Genomic DNA, 23,169 nt, shown 5'->3' with positions numbered 1-23,169 from the left:
CTACCGTATTTTTTGCAAATGAAGGTTTAGGCCTAGTAAGATGCGAAGACGAACATGGCTTCCAAAAAATGTTGATTTACTAAAGGAAAGAATCCTGATTTTGTTAAAATATACGCTATTTTGCCACAGAAATCAAACACATGGTTACTGTTTGATATTGGAAGCAATATTAACAATATTATATTAAATTAGCAACTAACTGGAAAACATTAAAAGTACCGGACCTAATTGACAACAAGATAAAGGAGATCGTGAAACCTTGTTGATACACTTCCACGTTTACTTTTATTGTGTATGTGAGATGAAACATTAATTAACACGATAATTTTTATTCATTTTTTTATTGTATGTTATGGTGTAATAATTATTATTATTGCTGATGGCTTGTATATAAAATACACGGTAGGCTAATATCAAGTTAAAACCTCTGTTTTTATTTTTTCCTATTCTATAATGATTCTACTCTTTTTTTAACTTACAGAAACCTAACGGATTTTAAATAGGCCTATCGTATAGTACATGAAAGTCTAAAATGATTTGGATTGTGTCTGAATAAATACTAGGCCTATTATTGTTATAGTGTAGCCTACAGAAAAGAATGATTTTATTTGAGCAAATAAATGCATCGGTAGCGCGCGCCTCACAGTTAATCCGGATGACGAACGCGTTCGTTTCGTATTGGGGAGGATTCACAACGCTACGCATACACGATAACGAAAACGGATACACACACGTAGGCTATTCGTTTTCATAAGCGCGCCAGTGTAAAAATCTGTTTCACATGTTGCTTGGCCGGCGAGGGAGGACTTTAAAAACTGCTAATTATCAAAATAAGCTTGACATTTTAGTAAAAATTACTTTTCGTAAATTACTTTCAATAAATCTATAATTATATTACAATCATGAATCATTCCTGATTCAAATGTAAAATATGACTGTGATGATATTATATTCGTCGTCAACACGAATACGCTTTACAAATATGAAATGGGGATCAGCTCAAAAGTTTCACAATGTGACGTATACGTTTTCGTAAGGTTACGAAACCTCCAACGCATTCGATTCTGAAATTGCGACGGCCAGAAATTCAACTTCTGAAAGAATTTTTCATAACGAGTTAGATGTTTGGGAAACATTCTGCAGAGTAATAATTACGAAAAAATGTTATATGTTCTGGGGACGGATACACTTCCCCTCAGTCATAATGTTCTATTGAGTCTTGACAAATTTTGTAAAGTATACCTAACAAGATCATGGAAAATACGAAACAATCTTATACAACTCGCAGATAGCATGTAATGTTTTGTTGCGGTATAGAGATCTTTTTATTTTGAGTTTTTAATATTACTATTTTAAAATTTTGGTACAATATTTTTTTTTTTTCAGTAACTGTACTACTTAAAATTGTTTGTATTTCTTTTCTTTTTACCTCATTGTATATTGCATAAGTGACGTACGACTACGATAGCGATCGAGTCGGCGGTTGACTAGTTTTATTTTGTATCTGTTTGTATTTATTAATTTGTAGGCCTATCTGTTGAATGTCTATCTGTATATAGAACGCACCGTGTATGAACGGGTGCCACCGTTGTAAAGGTGTAGTTTCAATAAATGTTTATTATTATAAGCTTTGAAATTTGTAATATACCATTAATAATCAATTCAAAACAGGGGGCTGCTCTCTGGCAGGTATTGTAGTATCTGGTGGTGTTTAGTAGAGGACCCTGAGATTGTAATAAACTATAGAGGGCAGAAAGCATTTTTTCATCCTTTAATTTTCGTTAGTGTAATTATTGATGTATAGAAATACAGTATTAACACTCGTAAAGTGTCGCCTGATTATTATACAAAATATTAACTGACCCAAGCTAACTCAAAGACTATCTTCTTTGAATATTAAATTTTGTAATTTTAAGTTATTCACAAATATGATTTCATTTATAAGAAAACAAAATAAAACAGGGTTTTGCAAGTGAAAAATAACTATTATATGACATTAAAATAACATATTCAACAACAAAAATTTGTTCAGGCAGACAATATATCTAAATACTCAACGTTAAAGTTCATATCGAAAATAAGCCAAATGAATGCATTGACCAAGTAATAATAAAACTACTGATATACACAGCATTTTTTTTAATACTAATTTTTATAAATTTAATTTCCCAAAAAATAGTTTACAAAAAAATGTAACATAATTTTACACTATTTTACATGATTGAATATTTCAAGATATTGATTTGTTAACACAAGTAAATTAATTTCTTTGATCTGAAACGTTTTCAATAAAGATTTTCTGTTCATAATTGTTTCTACCTCTACCTGTCAAACAGAAATTGGATAAATACCATTAGTAATTATAAAAATATTGAATATTAAAGATTAAAACATTTATACATATTATTGTAGGTTTTTATTGACAATGTTTACAAAACATAAACAAATTAGTCTACCCAAATGTAATGAAGTGAATTAGTTTCACATAAACTAAACAAAATGCTATTCATGCACTCGGTGGGAAAAATATAAGAGGTAATGAAAATGGAATGACCAAACTCAGTATACAAACTTTTTTCATACACCTTTTTATTATATTCAGCAAGAAAAAAAAGTATAAAAAATGACAGGGATGTACTTAGCTAACAGATGCTAAATAAACAGGACTCAGGTGTTGGATACAAATTAAGGCACCGCTATACTCTAATAAACTTTAGACTGCATGGAAAGGATAGAGACTGATCGGGGGAGGGGGTTGTTGAGATGTGGAATGTGCAAAAGGTCACATTTGTGCAAACTTGTTGCTCTCAAATGCACAATCAACCACATTTATGCAAACATGGCACCCTCAAATGACATGCAAATCCTACAAAGGTGGAAATAATTTTTTTTCAACCAAAATCGTTTATTAAAAAATGATAACCTAATTCTAAACAGTCACAGGTTTTTCTAACAATGATTTCAAGATATGGCCATCTACATATTTAATTGTTTCAGACTGAAATAGTCTGATCTGAAAAAAAAACAACCAATGATGTGCGAGGATGCAGGACACATGGTCGCTGCTGCTTGTTGGAGATGGTAACTTCCATACCGTTAAAATTGAAGTCCCTTATAATTGTCCTCTCATTTAAAAGGAAATTTGTCACAAAACATAATGAACTGAGAATTGAGATTTTCAAAAATACTGAAACTACATAACCCAAGATTTAAAATTCCAGAAAAAAATATATTCTGTTATACCATGTCTACTTCCAGTTCTAAAGTTTTTGTTGCTAATGTTATAATCAGTCTTTTGAGAAAAAAGCTTGTAAAATTAAGAAACAGGAAATTACAAATACAACAAAATAAACAGGCCGTTTAAGTTTACGCCTTAGCAAAAGGGATTGTTGTATTTCAATGAAACTACGTACATTCGTTAATTAGCTATTGCTCTATTATTATGCAAAGTTTTCATTAAAACAACTCATTGGAACAATTTTCAATTTAAGCATAAAACATGATAGGGTTTTATGAAAATCATTACCATTTTTTTAAACCAATATACCACAAAATGTTTAAATGTATGCATTTATTTGTATCAAAATAGAAAAATACCAAGGTAATGTAAATAAATACCGTTTCAGCTATAATTTTCTGGAAAAATACAAACAATTTAATCTTGCAGCCTTTTATTGGTTTTGGCCAAATATACACATGCGACTGATTTCGCTTGCATGTGCCATTAGTGGATTATACATTTTTTTCAGATTTGCACATTTGAGGACAATGTGTTTACACAAATGTGGTTGTTTGCACAAATATGACTTTTTGCACATTTCAAGGTTCAACAGGGGTTCTTTCTTCCACAAAAAATGACAAAATGCTAGTAGATGAAAATAATTTGCCTGCTGGCTAAGGTAGCCTTTGCCATAACATTGTCATAAGTTAGGCTTATTTACTAGCTGTTGGTCTGTAGTTTGAAAAATGGTGAAAAGGGAGTTCTAATAAACCCTACTGGCTATGGACTTGCGACTATAATGACATAAGAATCAGCAGGATTAACAATCAGGTGGGATTCACCTGCAATTCACCTGCAAAGGTGCATTGCACTACTTTAAAAAGTGTGGGATTGCTTTTGTTTCTTGATGTCTAAATGAAGAAAAAAACACAGCTTAATACAGAGTATAAAAACATGTGTACCCGGCTAAGATGGGTTATTTATAGATTTTGGCAGATACTACAATGTCCCAATTATGCTGTGTGTGTTTTTTCCTCACTTTTATTATTGATTTCATCTACAAAAGTATATTATACCACCAAGACTGGGTATATCTTTGTGCCCTGAAATAATGTATAGATGTCCCCTAAATACTTTCAGATGGAGGCCTGATATTTTATGTGGTTTAACATTAATTCAATTTACATTAATGTTTTAACTGCAACATTCTCTGCCAATATAAAATCTTCTATTTACAATCACAAACTGTACAGGTGGGATTTAATCATCATACTTATACTCAAGATATTCAAGCATGATCTTACAAAGTGGAAGACTATTAATACTTTTTAGCCTTGATTTCCCAATACTGGTCCTGATTACTATTCGACAGGTATCTTGCAAAGATCGAGGATTTCCTATGGATAGAAAACACAAATATTGTTTTATTTCAATAATTATAACAACTGAGAGAATAAGTAAAAAGAGGTAATAAGTGAAAATAAGCTACACTAGGTTAAAGGTTAAGAATTGATGCTGTTTCTATCCACCCACAAATTTAACCTCAAATTTAAATTGTATATAGATTTATTTTAATAGATTTACTTATTGACAAATTGTACATGAATAAAATACTTTACTCTATGAGAAAGCTGATGTTAATTCAACTTACGTGCTATATCTGTGAGGTATTGAAGGCACGGCCTATCAACTGACGACCTTTGTCTGGCAACAGCCACAGGAGTCAATCCATCTTCATTTTTAGTCACACAATCGGCACCATATGCATATAGCAAAACACACGTACTAAGGTCATCTTTCATGGCTGCAATATGCAATGGAGCTTGACCATCTTCATAATGTTTTAAATTTGGATTTGCACCATGTTGCAGCAACAGTTTTGTACAATGAGAACGACCTTTCATGATGGAATACTGCAGAGGAAGGCCGACATCTGTATCGATATCTGCAGACCAATTAATAAGTAATTTGAGGCAGCTGATTCTCTCCCAGACAATGGCAAGCACCAGTGGTGTGATCTCTTCTATACTCTTAGCATTCACATCCGCATTATGCTGCAAAAGGAGCTTAACACAAGCTGTGTGACCATTTCTGACTGCAAGATGTAATGCAGTTAGGCCTTCCTTTCCCTTCTGATTAACCACTCCCTTTTTTGTGTGTGTTTCATCATATTCAAGGATCAACTTAGCCATGCGCGTTTTACCATTCATTGATGCGTAGTGCAGACATGTAAAATGAGCTATCTTGTCTGGTATACAGGGGTTACCTAAGAACAAATATATTAATAATTACCGGGAATGCGTACTGACCTTTGACCCAAAAATGATTTTTAAAAAAACACATTGTCAGGTTAAATTATTCTCTAAAATGTCAATGGACAAACTGTATGGTATCAAATGAAAGGCCATACAATATGCTACCCACTGCTACTATTCAACTTGTATTGAAAATGTTTAATTATTAATCACATTTTTTGGAAAATGTGCATAATTTGATACTTTTGTTTCTACAGTAATTAATGCGTTGTGTACAATTTTCAATGTGGCTCGTGTGATGCAAGCTATGTCGGTTACACTTGTCGGCACCTTCATCAACTCACTAACGAACACAACAAGGGTATCATATGAGAATCATCTAAGAAATCATGACATTAGTCCTACTGATACAGTCAATTATTTCAAAGTATTGTCCAAGTGCAAATTTAAATTTGATTGTTTAATTAATGAAATGTTATGGATAAAAGAGTTGAAACCGTCACTTAACAAACAAAATGACTCAATCAAAGCAAAATTATTTAACAACTAACAAGAGGAGGAGCTTATTATTTTAGTCTTTGTTATTAAATGTTTATAGTATTTCCTGTCACCCTTCTTTAAATTTATTTTAAAGTTATATAGTAAACGTCTCTTAATTCATAATTACCATTAAATTCAAGTAATAGCCTCATCATCCTATCCCTTGAATGGTATGCTGCAACATGGAGCAGAGTCCACCCAAAACTGTCAACATTATTTGGTGACAGTCCAATTTCTAAGATTCTTCTTACATCTTGAACTTTCAACAAGGCAACAGCAGTACGTAGCTTTTGTTCTATTTCTTTTCTTAGGCTTATACTAAGCTGTTGACTTCTTGTTCTTATTCCATCTGCCATTTTAAGAATTATTACATGCTACTGTAGCTACAGTTGGTAATTACTATAATTTGCAAATACATCGTTAAAAGATGGATGAGCTGAAAAGAAAAAACATTGTGATTAAGTGACCAACAAGTCTAGATTGCAAACTTTTGATATTTATTTAAAGGGTAAAGGAAATGGATTATTGGATCAAAGCGAATTAAATATAGTCCAGTTCCCTATGTATTTTTGTGTGCAGATCATAGGGGAAAGTGTAACTAAATATTGTGTTTTATGAATATTTGAAGCATGCTGGTTATAAAACACATGTCAAATTTCTAAAATTCATCTTTGACCTCTGACTTCAATTTGAATATTTTGACCAACTGAAAACAAAATGGTCATATCTGTGCAAGGCTTAGATTAAATGAAATCATTTTAGTGTCAAATTATTTGGAAGATGCATATTAATATTGTATTCATTCTAATGGAAAAGTTTGTACAAAAACGGCCGTAAGTATGATTTTTGCCATATTTGACCTTTGACCTACATATCATATAACTCCGTAACTAACAGTTGGACAAACTTTAAATAGGGCTCAAATTTGTAAAAAGAAAAAAATTATTATGCTCAATTATCTGATGACATGCCATTTTGACTGTGTCAACAGTAGGTACGTTGACAACACACAATGCAAATTGTGAATTGAATTACTAGTGTGGAAATAGTGGTCCTTGTATTTTATTCTTTAACTATGATTTTTTTCACAAAATTCATACGTCACGAGAAGTGACTAGAATTAAAACATTTTGTTTGAAAAATAATGGGGTTTTTTTCCAGAAAATAACTTGGTCCATTCTTTTTTAACAAAATTCCATGATATTTTTTAGCTTATTTATAATGTATTATTTGACAAAGTTTTATGTAAATCCATGCATGAAAAGGTGTTTTTTGCAGGATGTTGTAGACAACTCGTGAGTAGGTTAGATGAAGTATTGAAACAATTTTGAGTAATTTTGAGGGGTGGATACGAAACTGCATTAGCGCCCATAAAACCCCAATACAAAGTCGCCCCATCGCAAAGTTGCCCCAACGCAAAGTCGCCCCATCGCAAAGTTGCCAAGGCAAAGTCGCCCACGGTTTTGTTTTGGTATGACTATGAAGCTATGAAGTTTTAATCATATCGGTTGCGTTTGATATCTATCGCGTTGTTACTTTGGTCGCGTTAAATGTCGTATACATTATAATGTTTATCCTATTATATACATAATTTGTGTTTGAGTGATATGCTTTTTAAAAATCATTTGGAAAAACCATCGTACAGTATCGTGTGCGTGTTTTTTAAAAAGGGGAATCCCCGACGGTCAGCAGAAAGACGTAACAGCTGCCAGAAGGCGCAGCTCTGGTTGGTTTCAGATTGGAGTCGCCTTTTATTCAACAGCACAATGATCATTTTACTGAAGAAATTCTTTTCACCCCTTTTAGTTATAGAACATTCTAATTATTATGCCTAATAAATATCCTCATATCGGGTGTTTATTTAATTTTAAATTAAACAAGACAGTGAAGAGGCACGGAATAATACGTACACGGACGTACGACGAATACACACACGCACGCCGTCATCATTTACGACATATAGCTAGGCCTAGTGGTGATATGATGCAATTTTATAATGGATATAATGATGGGATTGCCTTTCCAGGCTTATAATCAATGTTCATTGTAATACTAATAGTAAACTGAATGTTTATAAATAAATTGTTTTACATAATTTGTTGCATATAAAATGAAAGACACACTGACGTAGCCTACGTTTCCTATAAAATATTTCACATTCAAATAATTATGTACTGTTAAATGACATTATGCCGAATAATACTATAAAAATAATCTTAAACTATGTTTACAAATAGTCATTTTTTAAGGCACACATCTTTCTCATCATAGACCTGTAAAATAAAAAAAATCAGTTATTAATATAGGCCTAATAATAATAATAAATATTCATCGACCAAAGTAAAAATAATCTAGATCGTAACATCATTTTATCGCGACCAAAATTAAACGCGACCAAAATTAAACGCGACCGATTTCAAACTGATATCATCGTAAAACTCCGGCGGGGTTTCCTCATCTTCAGATGGTGCGTTGTAGTGCGACAACGGCGGAGTAATTACGGGGGTTTCCCTCTCGTGAGCTAGCACGTTAGTGCGACCACGGAGTGATTGTCGTCCTCTCGGATGATGGGGGAGCGTGCCGATCGTGTGACCTGAGACTACATGGCGGCCGGGGCTTCCCCTTTTGGATTACGGTCGAAGCGGCCGCCAACCAAAGTGGCCGCTACAGTAGTTTAATAACGGTAATTTGTATGGAACGCCGTGTGCGCTTTGATTGTCGTTGTTTTGTAATCTTTGATTGTCATTGTTTTGACAGGTTTTCTTTTTCTCGGACGTAAATAACAATCTACATTATTAGCGCTTCGACCATACCCTTTTATGCCTAGCCTATACGTTCCGTGTTATTTTGTGTATCATTGCGACATTTTAATTTACGCACTTGTTTGTAAACTACTTTGCGTTGGGGCGACTTTGCAATGGGGCGACTGTGTCAGGGCGACTTTGTTTTGGGCGACTTTGCGATGGGGCGACTGTGTAAGGGGCGACTTTGTATGGGGCGACTTTGCGATGGGGCGACTTGACTAGCATCACTACTAGGCCTAGCTAGCTAGCTAGGTAGCCTAGCCTAGCTCCATCTTCTCATCAGACCTTCTTGCTTTGTTTTATTGACTTCAAGTTGCCTTTTGAAGTCTATAAATTATCTAAAAATGCCAATATTCTAACTATTCAATATACAATTATATTATAAAGCATTCGATTTTTCAAAATTCTATAAATATAAAGAAATTAGGCCTAGGCCTATATCATACCTTTCTCTCTCGTCCTAAATTTGAAATTATAAATCATATTGTTTGAGTTTTTTTATGACATTTAAAAATTGCGCCCCCATCGGCAAAGAAAGAATGGAAGCCTGCCCACTATGCTTTATATTTTTTAGAAGGTCGGAAATTTCAAAGAACATAGCCATTCTAGAATTTTAGGACGGTAAATTTTTTAGTTTTTCTAATGTTTATCTTCTAAAAATTCAAGTTAACGAATAATTGTTGAGTTCATTTGTGTCTACACTATATAAATACATATATTTTGAGATGGAGAACAAAATAGTTGTTGTAGAAAAAGAAAATCAACAAACAGAAGCTGAGTCTCCTGCAAAAACTTCCCCGGTTGATTTAAGAAGATCCACCACTGACGAATTGAAGGACGAGGTAAAAATAAAATGTCAACGTTTTTTAGGCCTAGCGTAGGACAGGACTAGCTAGTTGCGGACAACCAATTAAAACATCTTAAAATATACTGGGCCTATATGCTTCTTCAATTGAGTTTGCTTAGCAAGGCCTAGCCTAGCTAGTAGGCCTAATAATAATAATATAAACGCCGTGGTTAGGATTCCGGCACCGGAACTCAACTGCCCACCGTTAGGGAATCCGACACGCTATTGCGCATGCCCAGAGCTCTGGGAAGTGAATTATAGCTTGCACTAATAGTGTGCCACACACACCACACCACCGAGAGTCTGAGTGTTATAGGGATTTACTGTAGCCTAGATAGTCGTTGAGCGAGAGAGCGATGGCCTATGCCATACATGAATTAATAATTAAAATACGACTACGCCACGCGTTAAAATAATTATAATGATATTAATAACAGGGTTCGTACGCGTCCTTAAATTCCTTGAAAGTCATGGAAAAATAAATCTCTTTTTTCAAGTACTGGAAAGTCCTTGAAATTTGCATTTGTCCTTGAATGTCCTGAAAATTGTTAAAATACAATAAAGTTATATGAATTCTTTTTAATAAAGTTTTGAAAACACTGAACAATAAAAGTATTAAGTATGAAAGTACATGGAAGATAACAACGTTTGTACGTGCCGACTTTTCCGCCGCCGATAAATGCTCGTACATGAAATAGGCTTTCTTATCAGGTTGGTTGTTGACTGCAGAACGCCACTGGCCAGTGATGTTCAGATGACAATCACCTTGAAAAAACTTTGCCCAACTATTCTTTTGTTCCCCCACAGTACATTATTGCATAATAGCTATTACTATTGAAATAAATACTTGGCCCTTTTTGTGTTCCGATTTTGTTTAAACATTAATTTAACGAATTTAATATTGCAAACATGCATAGCATTTTAGCATTACACTTTAATTAGTGACTATACTCGCATTCTATTTATAGCCTCTGATAAGCTATAAATAGAATGCGAGTATAGTGACCTCTCTCAGCGAGGCTCTCTCACACCGCAAGCGCGTATATTAGCGGTCTCTATATGGCTGCCGATAGAGTTTTTTATCGTGCGTTTCTCGTCAGTGGAAATCTATCCAACATGCCGCGTACATGCTTTTTGATAGCAAATTTTCCCCGTGGATTAACCGTGCATCAATAAAAACGGAGGCAAAGTGTAAACTATGTAGAAAAACATTAGATATCTCCAACATGGGACGGTCGGCGTTATTTAAATATCTCATCAAAACGGAAAAAAGCATAAACAACAAATGGAGTTGAGGTTTAACAATACGACGCAAGAAGTTAATCAATTTTTTAGTAAGTCCAACCCAACAACATCCACCAGTAAATCTAATAGTACCATCACCAGTATTATTGAACAACAAGACATACCAGGAACTAGTGTTGATAATAGTATACCGAAACGTACGAACCCAAGTGGCCCGGCGACGATGCAGTATTTCAGTAGTAGTGAGGAGATTCGTAAAGCAGAAATATTGTGGGCCTTATTCATGACTAACCGGCACTATTCGAACAAGTCGATGGATGAAATAAATGAAGTATTCCAGGCGATGTTTCCAGATAGTGGAATAGCTGCAAAATTTAGTTGTGGTGAAAAAAAGTTTGCTTATGTTGTTAATTATGGGTTAGCGCCATATTTTAGGTAAGTTTTGTTTGATATCGATTGATATAGGCCTACAATTTAGATTAAATAAATAATTGTAATAGGCATTTCTGTATTGAGTAATAGCCTGGTGAGTATAAAAAACAAATGTTTTTAGTCTAAGTTTTGTTCATTTTAGGTCATTACTTCTGAAACGTGTTACGGATGAGTCAGATTACGTTCTACTATTTGATGAAAGTCTAAACAAAGGTACACAACTAAAGCAAATGGATATCCATGTCCGATTTTGGGCTAACAACCACGTGGAAACTAGATTCTTTGATAGTACATTCATGGGTCATGCTACTGCTGAGAAAGTCGTCACCGATTTTAAGATATGTGCAGACAAACTAAATCTCGCAAAATTACTTCAAATCGGTATGGATGGTCCAAACGTCAATTGGAAGTTTTATAAACTTCTCTCTGCCGATATAAAGACGAATTACAATACATCAGTTCTCAACATTGGGTCGTGTGGCCTTCATGTAATGCACAATGGGTTTCAAAGTGGTGTGCAGTCAATTGATTGGAAGGTCTACGACATACTGTCTAGTTTACAAATACTGTTCAAAGACACCCCTGCTCGTCGGGAAGATTTTGAGAACGCTACTGGCACACATGTGTTTGGCCTTAAGTTTTGTAAACACAGATGGGTGGAGAATGCTGCAGTTGCGAAGCGGTTTCTCAGTGTTTTTCCGCACCTTAAAACGTACATCAAGCAGGTGACCGAAAAGAAAATAAATGACCCAAAAACAAAGTCGTATGACACTCTGAAGGCTGCTTCAGTAGACTTATTTACGGTGCCCAGAATGCACTTTTTTGTGATGGTGGCCACACAAATGGAAACGTTTCTTAAAAAATATCAAACAGATCAACCAATGATACCGTTTCTTGAGAAAGATCTAGTGGCATGTTTGAGAGGGCTATTGAGATTGGTCATTAAACCAGACGTCCTTTCCGGGCTCGTGAATGGCCAAAGTTTCACTAACTTTAATATAGATGAAACGAAAAACCATTTACTTGCTAACAAAGTAGACTGTGGAATATTAGCTTCAGAGCATATAAAGGAGTTGATCAAGAAAAAGAAGGTGTCCGAGTTACAAGAACTCAGGTTTAAAAATGAGTGCAAGACCATGGTTCTTACAATTGTTAAGAAAGTGCTATCTAAATGCCCACTTGGTTTCAGAATCGTTCAAAAAGCGAAATTTCTCGATCCAAGAAATTTTTGTTTAAGTGGTAATGCGCGATCTCTTAATGTTGGTAGACTAAAGGCTGTATTAAAAATATTAGCAGACAACCAAAAAATCAACCATGACATGTGTGATGAAATTGTTAATCAGGCAAACGAATTCTATGATTTTGTTGTGTTAAATAATTTATCAGATTTCACTGAATACGATCCTAAATGTAGAATTGACGAATTTTACTATGACCGCCTTAGCAAAACCACTAAGTATCACGCATTCTGGGGGGTAGTAAAATTGATTCTAATGCTTTCCCATGGCCAGGCGACTGTTGAGAGAGGTTTTAGTGTAAACAAGGAGGTAGCGGCTGTCAATATGTCAGAGAGTACATATGTTTCGAAGCGCGTTGTATGCGGTCACATAGCTTCAGTTGGTGGTGTTTTGTCTGTAAAGATAACGCCCCAATTAATTACTTCTGTGAGTGGGGCTAGGCAACGCTATAATCTCCATCTTGATAATGAAAAACGTAAAGCGGCAGAATCTTCAAAGGCTATTAAGAGAAAATCGACGATCGATGAGTTAGATAACTTAAAGAAAGCCAAAAAAAGATGTATTGCTGATATTATGGGTTTAGAAAAATCGTCTGCAAAGTTTTCCGATCAAGCTGAAAGTAAAGGTAGTCTTACCCTCATTGCCAAAGCTAATAGCTTGCGTAGAACCGCTTCTGAAAAAAAAGAGCAATTAGCTCAACTAGAGGAAGACATTAGACATAAATTAGAGGAAATCAAAAATAGCTAGGCTATTGTGTAGATTAAATTAGCAGAAATTACTAAGTTGTAAAAAATAAACAATGTAAAAATCTCATGTGTTTATGATCGTTTTGAATAAAGTTCAGAGTGAATTAGAATATGGTTTGATTTCTTTTATTTATACCTTCTAAAAAAAACATACGATATACAGAAACGGCATTTAAACTCCGAATTCCGAACGAATTGTAGAACGTCATCCTATAGTAGTATCAAATTACCAAATATCGTCGACAGTGCAGTGACTATGGAAACATCAGCCTTTGTTCAATACACGCCGTGACTACCCTCGATAGGCGCGGAAGTCTGGCGCGGTTCCACAAAGGCTTTACCAGGGAGTTGTTACAACTCTTTACGCTTTACTACCGTTACGTGTCATTTTACTCGATTTCCCACGCCTATGTTTTCAGTACTGTATGTTTTTTTAGTGGCTACAGTTAGTACTTGAATTTCTGAAAAACATCGTAACTACGAATTCATTTTTTTTTATTAATCTGTTGAACTTAATATTTAGGTATAATAATGTCCTTGAAATTTTAAAATGTTGACATTGAATGTCCTTGAAATGTCCTGGAATTTTACTAGCTCACGGGTGTACGAACCCTGTAATAAGTATCGGTATGTATCTATCTAAGAATCGTAATGCTGTTTTTAGCGTTGCGACCCTGACTTCCGGAACAGTTTTTTCACATCCACGCGGTGGCTGTGTCACGACAAATATGGTCCGGGAGCCAAAATCGGTCCGGCCGGACCAGTTTTGGCTCCAAAGTTGTGGCCAAAAGCAGTCCGCCACTGCCAAAATCGGTCCGGGTTTTTCTTCTGCCGATTTTAATTGAATTACTAGGCCTATGATGCTGGTTTAAGTTGTTTATGGCTAAAAAAATATCCCATGATATATATAAGTATAGTTATCTTGTCGGATAGATACGATAAATAAATGTATTTTATCTAAAAACATGACTTAGGTGTTCACTGATATTTCAGCCTGCCACACACTCACATGAACGTGTATGAGATGCTGATATTGCCAGCTAGATTTTATTTTATGATCGAGGCCTTTTTCATTCCTCAGCCTAATCAATATTAACCGAGCGGGTAAGACAGTGGAACCGTAATTACGTAGCCATAACATCGGCAGGGGTTCGAGGCTCACTCACTCCATGGTTCTGGTGGTAGAACGAGTCTTCTCGGATAAGGGCTATAAACCGTAGGTCCAGTGTACACATCGTGTGCACTTTAAAGAACCTAGTACATCTTTCGAGACGAGTAGGGGGTTACCCCGGTTGTATTAGTACATCATAGCCACTGATCACCAACTGGGCCCTCTGGGAGACCAGTCTTTGACTGAAGAGGTTACCCAGTATAAATATATATTTCAATCAATCAATCAATAATTTTTTTATAATAATTGTATTGAATTGAATAATAAATTTAATTCTTTTTAACATGGGGAAACGAACAAAAGAACAAAGTAGATTAAAAACAGGCAGAGATACTGTACATTGTACACAAAAAGCTTAACAATTAGTACTAATTACTGATAGTTACTATTAATAATGATAATAAAAAAACAGACTTAATTTATAATATTAAAATAACAAATAAAACCCTGTAGTTTTCAATACAGTATAATGACAATCATGGCCCTTTTTTCAAAATGACATTATGACTCATTTTGCGCACCATATATTTGTAAGACCGGACCATATTTGGCGGCCAAAAACAGTCCTACTGCCCGGACCGATTTTATCCAGGCCGGACCTGTTTTGGCGGCCAAAATTTGTGATTGCATGTTGTCATGTACAGTATAAATAATGCGTTAGGAAAAATCATAAAACTAGTCATGTAATTATAATTCATAACTAGATTTAATTCGTCACTATGACGAATTACGGTATAGGTTATCTTATGCATTGATTTAAATAAAGATAATTGATTTTTAAAAGATATATTGATTGATTGATTTTCTCAGAATCTTTAATTATTTATAATACTGTATATGATAGGACCTTGCTAACGCGAACACCATAGCCGGTATCACAATCCGATCAGAGATCCATATGCGTATAATGTAATAAACCACATTTGTTGTTACATAATAATAAAGACATAAGTTAATTTTTATCTAGATTTCATTATAAATCATGTGTATAATCTATACACTAAGAAATAAATTTGAACAAACAATACGGATAATAAAAAAAAAATCAAATTTCGTTTCCCAAGGTACCTTGATCTCGGTACCTTGAATGCCATAGACACGAGCACAGGCCATCGAGCCATACACAACTGACTAAAAGTTGTAGAAAAATTCCTCCGTGTATTTACTATGCAGTAACCACTTTGGTGCAAATAGATTATTACATACCGCAATGAATTATAATTTTTTACTATGGCCCTGTTTCTGCTGCCAATCCCAAATATACCGTATAAATATACCGTATAAATATACCGTATATATACCGTATATGAAATTCGTGCACCGTTTCCGCTGCACATACTTCGTGGGTGGGCTGTAAAAAAAGTTGGCTTTCATATACCCAAAATGCATTTTGTGAGACGGAAGTATGGATTGACCTAGAGTCTCGTGTAGTGAGGTTACATGACAAAAACAAAACAATTATGGTTTCTCAAAACGTCTTAGCATTGCTTTCTATTTTAAATCTAATGATCAGAAGTGGCAACGAATTTACATCGCACAAACAATCTAGAAATGTAGAATGGGCATTGACTACATTTATGCAAAGAAGACGACGGCGTTTGCCGATAACTTTGGCGTTATTAAGTCTACCACAAATTCTGCTTTTATTTTGTTTGAGATACTTTTGTAAATCTCGGTATCTCTTCTGTTGCCATGTAGTCTCCCCCCAACCTTCGCTTCTCCCCACAATTGAATTGCAAAAATAGTTATTTCTTCAGTCCACAGTGATATTTTGATCTGTTGCTTGCTTATTATACACGCGTTTGTCAATGCAGCAGAAAAACCCAAACAAACGCGTCACGCTCTGTTAGTTTTTGACCTCGTGTCATGGGCCGGGTCACATATACGGTATATTTTGAGTGCAGCAGAAACGGGGTACGAAATATACGGTATATTTTGGAATATACCGTATAATATCCACAAACGATGGGGATATTTATGCGGTATATATACCGCATATATATACAGTATATTTTTTATGAGACCCATTTCTGCTGCCAAAAAATATACCGTATATAAAATATACCGTATATATACGGTATATTTTTGGCAGCAGAAACGGGGCCTATGATATCTTTAAAATGTAAACAAATGATGCACTGTCAAACTATATACTTTTAACTTTAATATATGAACTTTTGAAGGAAGAAAGTTAATTTTAAGTTTGTTATTTTGGCCTAAGAAAATGTCATAATTTGTTTGATTGTCGAAATTATTTTTTTTAAATTAAATATGCAATTAATGATGACTTAATCAACTTTTGTTCTCTTAATTTGATAATAAATCATACATATGATACATACAGTACACTTCAAGAAAATTAAATAAAAAATAGGTGTTCCCCAGCATTCTGACGATATATATTAATTTTAAAATTTAGCATATTTTCACCATTTTGTTAACTTATACGTGCGTAGCCAGTCACTTTTGACGTGCTCGTATAACGCAATTTCGAGTTGAAACGTGAATCAAATATGATGATATTATTAAAGAAAGATTGTAAAACAGAAATCGGGCAAAAAGAGTGCCCATTAACGTTTAACGCGCAGTGCGCGTGCAAAAGTCTGCGCACTCATGGCAATTTTTTAAACGCTTAAAATTGCCTGAAACGTACTCTAATTTCATCGAAAATAAATTTTGACAATTTTGAACATTTTAAGCGCGCGTACGCAAGCGTTATATGCGCTACGCACGTAATTGTATTGCCATATGATGAAATATGACCTGAAATTTATGAGTACCAAATTTTGTTTAATTGTGATTCATGCTTGTGAAGATATGATTACAAACGTGATGTGAAATTTGATTGCTCATCGTGAAAATATAACCACATCGATTCCTGGCCATAAGGAATATACTCTGAAAACTTGACTTAGCTAGATGAAACTGATGCCAAGATAATTCACGGACAAAATAGTGCTAAGGAAAGAATAAATAAAGGAATGAATAAATAAAGATTCTGACAGAATCAAGAGGTTATATGCATGATAATGCATATAACCTAATGATATGAAGTTTATATATGAATGAAGCAACCACTTTTTAATTACAAAATAAATAGGCCCACTGGTCACGTCTAACTGGTAGCCCTAGCCTAGATTACGGTAGTGGATCCCGTATTAGTAGGCATCTACTGTAGGCTAGTTCGCCGTGTGGCGCAGCTATGAAATGATCCATCGCTGTTGATAAGTATAGATTACCTCGCTCTGGGCATGCGCAATAGCGTGTCGGATTCCCTAACGCTGGGCAGTTGAGTTCCGGTGCCGGAATCCTAACCACGGCGTAATAAAAATGCTAAGCCTCGGCGGGTCCTACTATTAACTAAATACCTACCAGAGCAACAAATCCTACCACCAGAGAGCAGCCACCTGGGACCTGTTTGGAATTGATTATTAATTGGTATATTACAAATTTCAAAGTGTAATTCTTTCAGAAACTGATAAAATTTAAGTTAAAAGTGAATTTCTCACGTTACGAAAGAAAATGATGATGGGGGTACGTTGGTACGTTCCCACATGAGGGCGTGGTTGCGGACTGGTCCATTAAGTTTTAAAATGTTACCTACCACAACTTGCCTCAAATAAGCACCTTCACACGCCTACTATTACTAAATAACTGGTCATATAACAGATTGATCAAATACCTGAAATTAAATCATTTCCAAATTTTTATACTAGTTAATCAAAATGAATTTAATCTTTGTTATTTTGTAAGGATATTTCACCAGAGCAAGAAGCAGAGGCAAAGTTAAGAGCAAAGTATGGAAATGTGAGAAAGCCAGGCGAACTGTTAAAGAAACGATTACAAAAAGGAGTAAGTATAATAATTTACTGAGCAACATTGACCAATCACATGATGAAATAATAATAAGATTTATAGAGCGCACATATCCACAAAGTGCTCAAGGTGCTTAAATAGCGATGACTAGTGCACTACATCACCATCAATTGTCAACCTTAATTTTTGGTTTAAACTAACTTTGCTAAACTACCGTATATCTTGATACATAGAAAGCATTTCTTGTTGGTAAAACAATGTATTAATAGATACTTATGCTTATTTAGATTAAGTACAATTACCACCAGCAGGAATAGCATTGTCAACAAGAAACATGAATAAAATGAAAAATAAATAACGGAAATAAATAACGATTAGTGGGGGGAGGGGGGGGGGGGAGAGGCTTTTATTCCAAATTATGTTCTATGGGAGAGTTTATTTGATTAAATATGGTATGTTTGTGATTAGTTAACTCTCTTCTACCTCTTAGTATAAGGAGGAGCCTATTCACCACAAGCTTTGCTTTCTTTTAGGCTCCTCCACTTTATATTATATATTTGTAAAGTGAAATAAATAAATGAAATGAAAATGAAATGAAATAACTTTGATATACAGTAGAACTTATGTTTTACGTACCCTGATTTTAGGTTTCCTGGATTTTACGTACGCTTAAAATGACCGATGACGTCATCATTTTCTTACATTGAGGGCGCAATTTAACAACAACAAAGCATAAAGCCATGGCTGTGTGAGACAGCTGCACACATGCATTCCCCCTACAGCAGCGGCTGTTTTTATTGATAGAAAATACAAGAACATTAATATTTTAATTACGGTACACTTTATTTAAACATCGCACAGCCTGTACTGTATATATTGTACTTTCTTAGTTAGGCCTCACATCTTGCTAGCCTTTTTAGCTACGATCTACGTATTTGGGGGTCAATTTGAAGTCAACCTGAATTTTATGAATCCTATGTTTTACACACGCCTTTCGGTCCCATACCATACGTAAAAAAAAGGTTCTACTGTAACTGTGAGAGGTGCAGTACATCTGATATAACTTCCATTCCAGTTGTTTTAAAAATGTAACAATGTTCAAGCTGCAGTGATTTCTTTTGCGTTTGAAATTAAACCTCGATATAAGTCAATTTAACTCTTTATAGTTTTGTTTTTTCAAAATTGATGAAAGTGATATTGTAAGGAGCTTGTGGGTGGCTTAAATAGAGCTTGACTGCCTTGTCTCCATCTAACCTTAAATGGCTGTGATTGACTGCCAAAATAGAACTTGACTGCCCTCTCTAGTGCTTGTACCATTTAACCTTAAATGACTGATTGATCGCCAAACAAATGAATTCCAACATTGAAATTACAACAATTTATGATCCCTTCAAATTTTGAATTGAATCTACAAATTTGGGAAGTGACTCATGTTGAATAGAACTGAGTAAAATTGACAATCTATCTGCATGCCCCAGTTGCTTGACACTTACACACAATGCAGTACTATACTAACTATTAAGTTAATTGTCCAGTTACTAATGCAACTGGACTAATATTAATTTTAATCATTATTTTCAAAATAAGCTTGCCCAGACGTCTAATCATGCAACTCAAGTTACAGTAAATATTTTGTCCTTTGAATAAATATTAAATCTGCTTCATTTTTTTTATTATTTACAGAATAGATTTTTTGATTCTGGAGATTACATGATGGCTAAACAGAACCAACAGAAAGTGAGACCAGGAAGGCGAATGCAACCTGAACTAGTAGTAGGAGGCATGATCCCTACACCCGCGTTGCTCCCACAACGTAAACCGTCGGGGGGTAAAAGCAAACTTGCCGCGTTGGACAGTTAGAATAAAATTCAAACCTGGCCATTTTTAAGTCTGGCCTTAATTACCCTGTTGTAAAAAAAAACATGTACATGTACGGGGTGCAACAGTTTGTTTCTTATCAGACATGTACATGTACGGGGTGCAACAGTTTGTTTCGTATCAGATTGTAAATAAGAACGGTGCACATTAGAATGATGTTTACATTTTTTCCATCAAGCTTAGCTGTACACTGCATGGCGCTCAATACATAACAATCACTATATTGCCTAGCCCTATTTAGGCAGTATAATAAGTCTAAAAGAAAACATAATGCATTATTGTACAAGCAGTTTACAACTGTATAGTTGATTTTTAAAAACTAGTGCTTTGTTTATCAAAATATAACTATTTTATCACAGATTTAAGATATGGAGTTAGATGTCTACTCTACCCCTTCACAATATTGTATGAATGATTTTTGTTGCCTTACCTGAATACTGAGTATGTGAAAACAAATTGTTTCACATTCTTCCTCCCCCCCCCCCCCCTCCCCCCACTCACCAAATATATAATTATACTTTACACTAGAATTCTAGTGTTTGGTACAACACAATAGTTGATTGTAAAACCCATAGGATGTAAAATTAATTTTTTTTTAATTTGTTGCTAATGCTTGGGAAAAAATTCTGTTATTGAATGTGACTCAAACCCACATCTCCAAATCACTAACTTGAAACCATAGCTCTATTTACGCAAAACGGAATATTCAGTACATGTGCACAAAATTCATTCGTACATTATTTCCTCGCGCAAAAGTCCGATTCTTTATTTGAAATATAATACAGAATTATGTTTTTGGGGTTTCCCTTACTGCATAAAGCACAAAACAGTGTGTATTTAAAATGATGATGCATTTGTGGGATATATGCTAATACTGATTCCATAAAATGAATGTAAATACTTTCAGAAAGCTATTAGAATTTTTTACAAGTGTTGGATGAGAAAAGAATATTAAAATATGATGACAATCAGTAACTGCTTGCAATAAAGTATATTAATCATATTCATGTAGTGTTATAAGTTGAATTGCTTTCTGTTTATTATGTACAGTATATTCAACACATGTAAAGGAGTATTATATAAAGTAAGAAGATGATTTGAAAAAGGGTAATTATTTTGGGGGTTTTAGGTGGTTTTAAAAATATGAACTTATAAAACATGATATTCTCCCAATTTAGACAACAATTCTGAATAATTAAGCAAGATATCGAATCAAAGATATAGCATCTTTCTTTTATTTACCCAAAAATAAGTTATAAACATTGTAATATATCAAGTTAAGGGCTTAAAAATAGTGAGAACTAATCAAGACAAATAAAGTTTCTTGTATCTTGAACCTTTCTAAACTTAATATACATCAAACATTTTATTTTTAACTTTCTCTCAAATTATATACTGTAGAATTCTCTTTTGAAATACAATAATAATTATCTTAACCAAACAAATAATATTCTTTCATTTCTTGTAAAAATTTTGGTTAACAACCTTAAATCATCCACAGCTTTGCATTAGAATACCTGATAGAGTGTTGTCCCATATTTGTTCGATACTTTGGTATATACAACTTTTCTCTAAATAGAAATACTGTAACTAAACTGCTTGATCAATGCAGATAATGTAGCTGCTGATTGCTCTTGTTTCATAATGGCTAGACATAGCCTAATAGTACTACTAGACAAGTGTTTATTTTATGTCAATATTTTTTAACAGTTGGAGCCAATTTATTTTGTTAAAATAGTATAGTATTTGCCGTGACTGATTTGCAATCGCTGTAAAACAAATCATTTATACTGTACAACTTTTAATGTTTAAAAAATGTGATGTTTAGACAAAAAACCTCGACCTATTATTTTAACTTGGCTTTGTATTTACTACTGTATATCTACACTGCCCTCACCCCATATTCTCATCGCAGCCACAAACTTTTGGATTAGAGAAAGGATTTTTTGGTAGTGTGGGCTCAGCACTAGCATAATACAGTACAATAATATTAATAGTCTTGTCAAAAATAACTATAAAGGAATTAGTTCATAATTTCATTTAGCTGTCAAAAGGAGCCTGGACAACCACTTGTTAATGGATTGTAAAGTTTTATACAGAAAGAAATACGGAGTAGTATCTTAGTCATTTAAGTTCTTCATATTAAGTTAATGTATTCATGAAGCATGTATACAACAACAGATATCAAAACCAGTTTAATCTATAGAAGTGTTTTAAGTAATTGATATTATTGACATTATAAAAATTAAGTTCATTTAATCATAACCAGCTTAGGTGTGACCATTATTATTATTTGTACTGTATAACATTGAATGATGTTTACTAACACCTACAGTATGTTGCATAATGATAATTTGTGTCTTTGTTCTGTTATGCAATAGCAGTAAAATAAACACTGAATCATAACAAAAGTCCACATACCTTTTTGTACAAATTGTATCTTTATATTGACCTATCTAGAACTTTGTGTACCATGTTTAATATTGTTTTTTTTCAAGATTTTCTATCAATTTCTCAATGTAACACTACAACATGCACTGTGAGTAGGCCTATTTTGTGAATAAGGAAGGATAGTTTGAGCTGCTCTGTTAAACAGTTTGTGCTGTCAGACAATGAGTAGAATGTGCAAATGCAAATTTTATTCACTTATGTATCAGTCTTTATTCATGTTTATATTATTAACTTCCTTACAAAAGGAACTCCTTATAGTTGTATATACAAAATAAAATCTGGAATCCATATTATGTATTTTGTGTTTGCTTTCTGTCCAAATGTGTACATACTGCTAAAGATGAAGAACGTTTTCTGACATATTAGCCTATTTACTTAAATACGTATGGATGACACCATAATTTTCTAAAGTTCTTACAATACAATAGAACCTAATTTGGCAATAGTACCTAATTTGCCGCCTTTTAGACGCCAAATCAAATTAAGTTTGGTATCTAATTTGGCAGTGGAACCTAATTTTGCGTGA

At 34.1% G+C, this 23,169-nt stretch overlaps 2 protein-coding genes across 2 annotated transcripts; one reads left to right on the top strand and one right to left on the bottom strand.

Annotated features, from left to right (window-relative positions):
- Positions 1 to 2,170: 2,170 nt before the first annotated feature.
- LOC140062892 (ankyrin repeat and SOCS box protein 7-like) lies at positions 2,171 to 9,277 on the bottom strand. The gene is made up of 4 exons (XM_072109279.1): positions 9,266 to 9,277; positions 6,143 to 6,451; positions 4,872 to 5,486; positions 2,171 to 4,617 (listed from the first exon to the last, which is right to left on the bottom strand). Exons 2-4 carry the CDS (start codon positions 6,369 to 6,371, stop codon positions 4,481 to 4,483), a joined length of 981 nt encoding a protein of 326 aa, XP_071965380.1. The 5' UTR covers positions 6,372 to 6,451; positions 9,266 to 9,277; the 3' UTR covers positions 2,171 to 4,480.
- A 125-nt stretch (positions 9,278 to 9,402) lies between these two features.
- LOC140062642 (cAMP-regulated phosphoprotein 19-like) lies at positions 9,403 to 22,936 on the top strand. Its single transcript, XM_072108945.1, has 3 exons — positions 9,403 to 9,661; positions 18,252 to 18,350; positions 19,998 to 22,936. Exons 1-3 carry the CDS (start codon positions 9,545 to 9,547, stop codon positions 20,172 to 20,174), a joined length of 393 nt encoding a protein of 130 aa, XP_071965046.1. The 5' UTR covers positions 9,403 to 9,544; the 3' UTR covers positions 20,175 to 22,936.
- The last annotated feature ends 233 nt before the right edge of the window (positions 22,937 to 23,169 follow it).

The sequence above is a fragment of the Antedon mediterranea genome, chromosome 11 (genome assembly GCF_964355755.1).
Source record: "Antedon mediterranea chromosome 11, ecAntMedi1.1, whole genome shotgun sequence".
NCBI classification, from domain to species: Eukaryota; Metazoa; Echinodermata; class Crinoidea; order Comatulida; family Antedonidae; genus Antedon; species Antedon mediterranea.
Note: the sequence above shows the minus strand (reverse complement) of the source record. Positions and strands in the feature narration are given on the sequence as shown.

Coding starts and splice junctions, on each gene's coding strand:
- LOC140062892 (XM_072109279.1), bottom strand. CDS start 6,371: ATGGCAGATGGAATAAGAACAAGAAGTCAACAGCTTAGTATAAGCCTA. Junction 5,487..6,142: donor GCTATTACTTGAATTTAATG/GTAATTATGAAT, acceptor ATTTGTTCTTAG/GTAACCCCTGTATACCAGAC. Junction 4,618..4,871: donor ATACCTCACAGATATAGCAC/GTAAGTTGAATT, acceptor TTCTATCCATAG/GAAATCCTCGATCTTTGCAA.
- LOC140062642 (XM_072108945.1), top strand. CDS start 9,545: ATGGAGAACAAAATAGTTGTTGTAGAAAAAGAAAATCAACAAACAGAA. Junction 9,662..18,251: donor CTGACGAATTGAAGGACGAG/GTAAAAATAAAA, acceptor TTATTTTGTAAG/GATATTTCACCAGAGCAAGA. Junction 18,351..19,997: donor AGAAACGATTACAAAAAGGA/GTAAGTATAATA, acceptor TATTATTTACAG/AATAGATTTTTTGATTCTGG.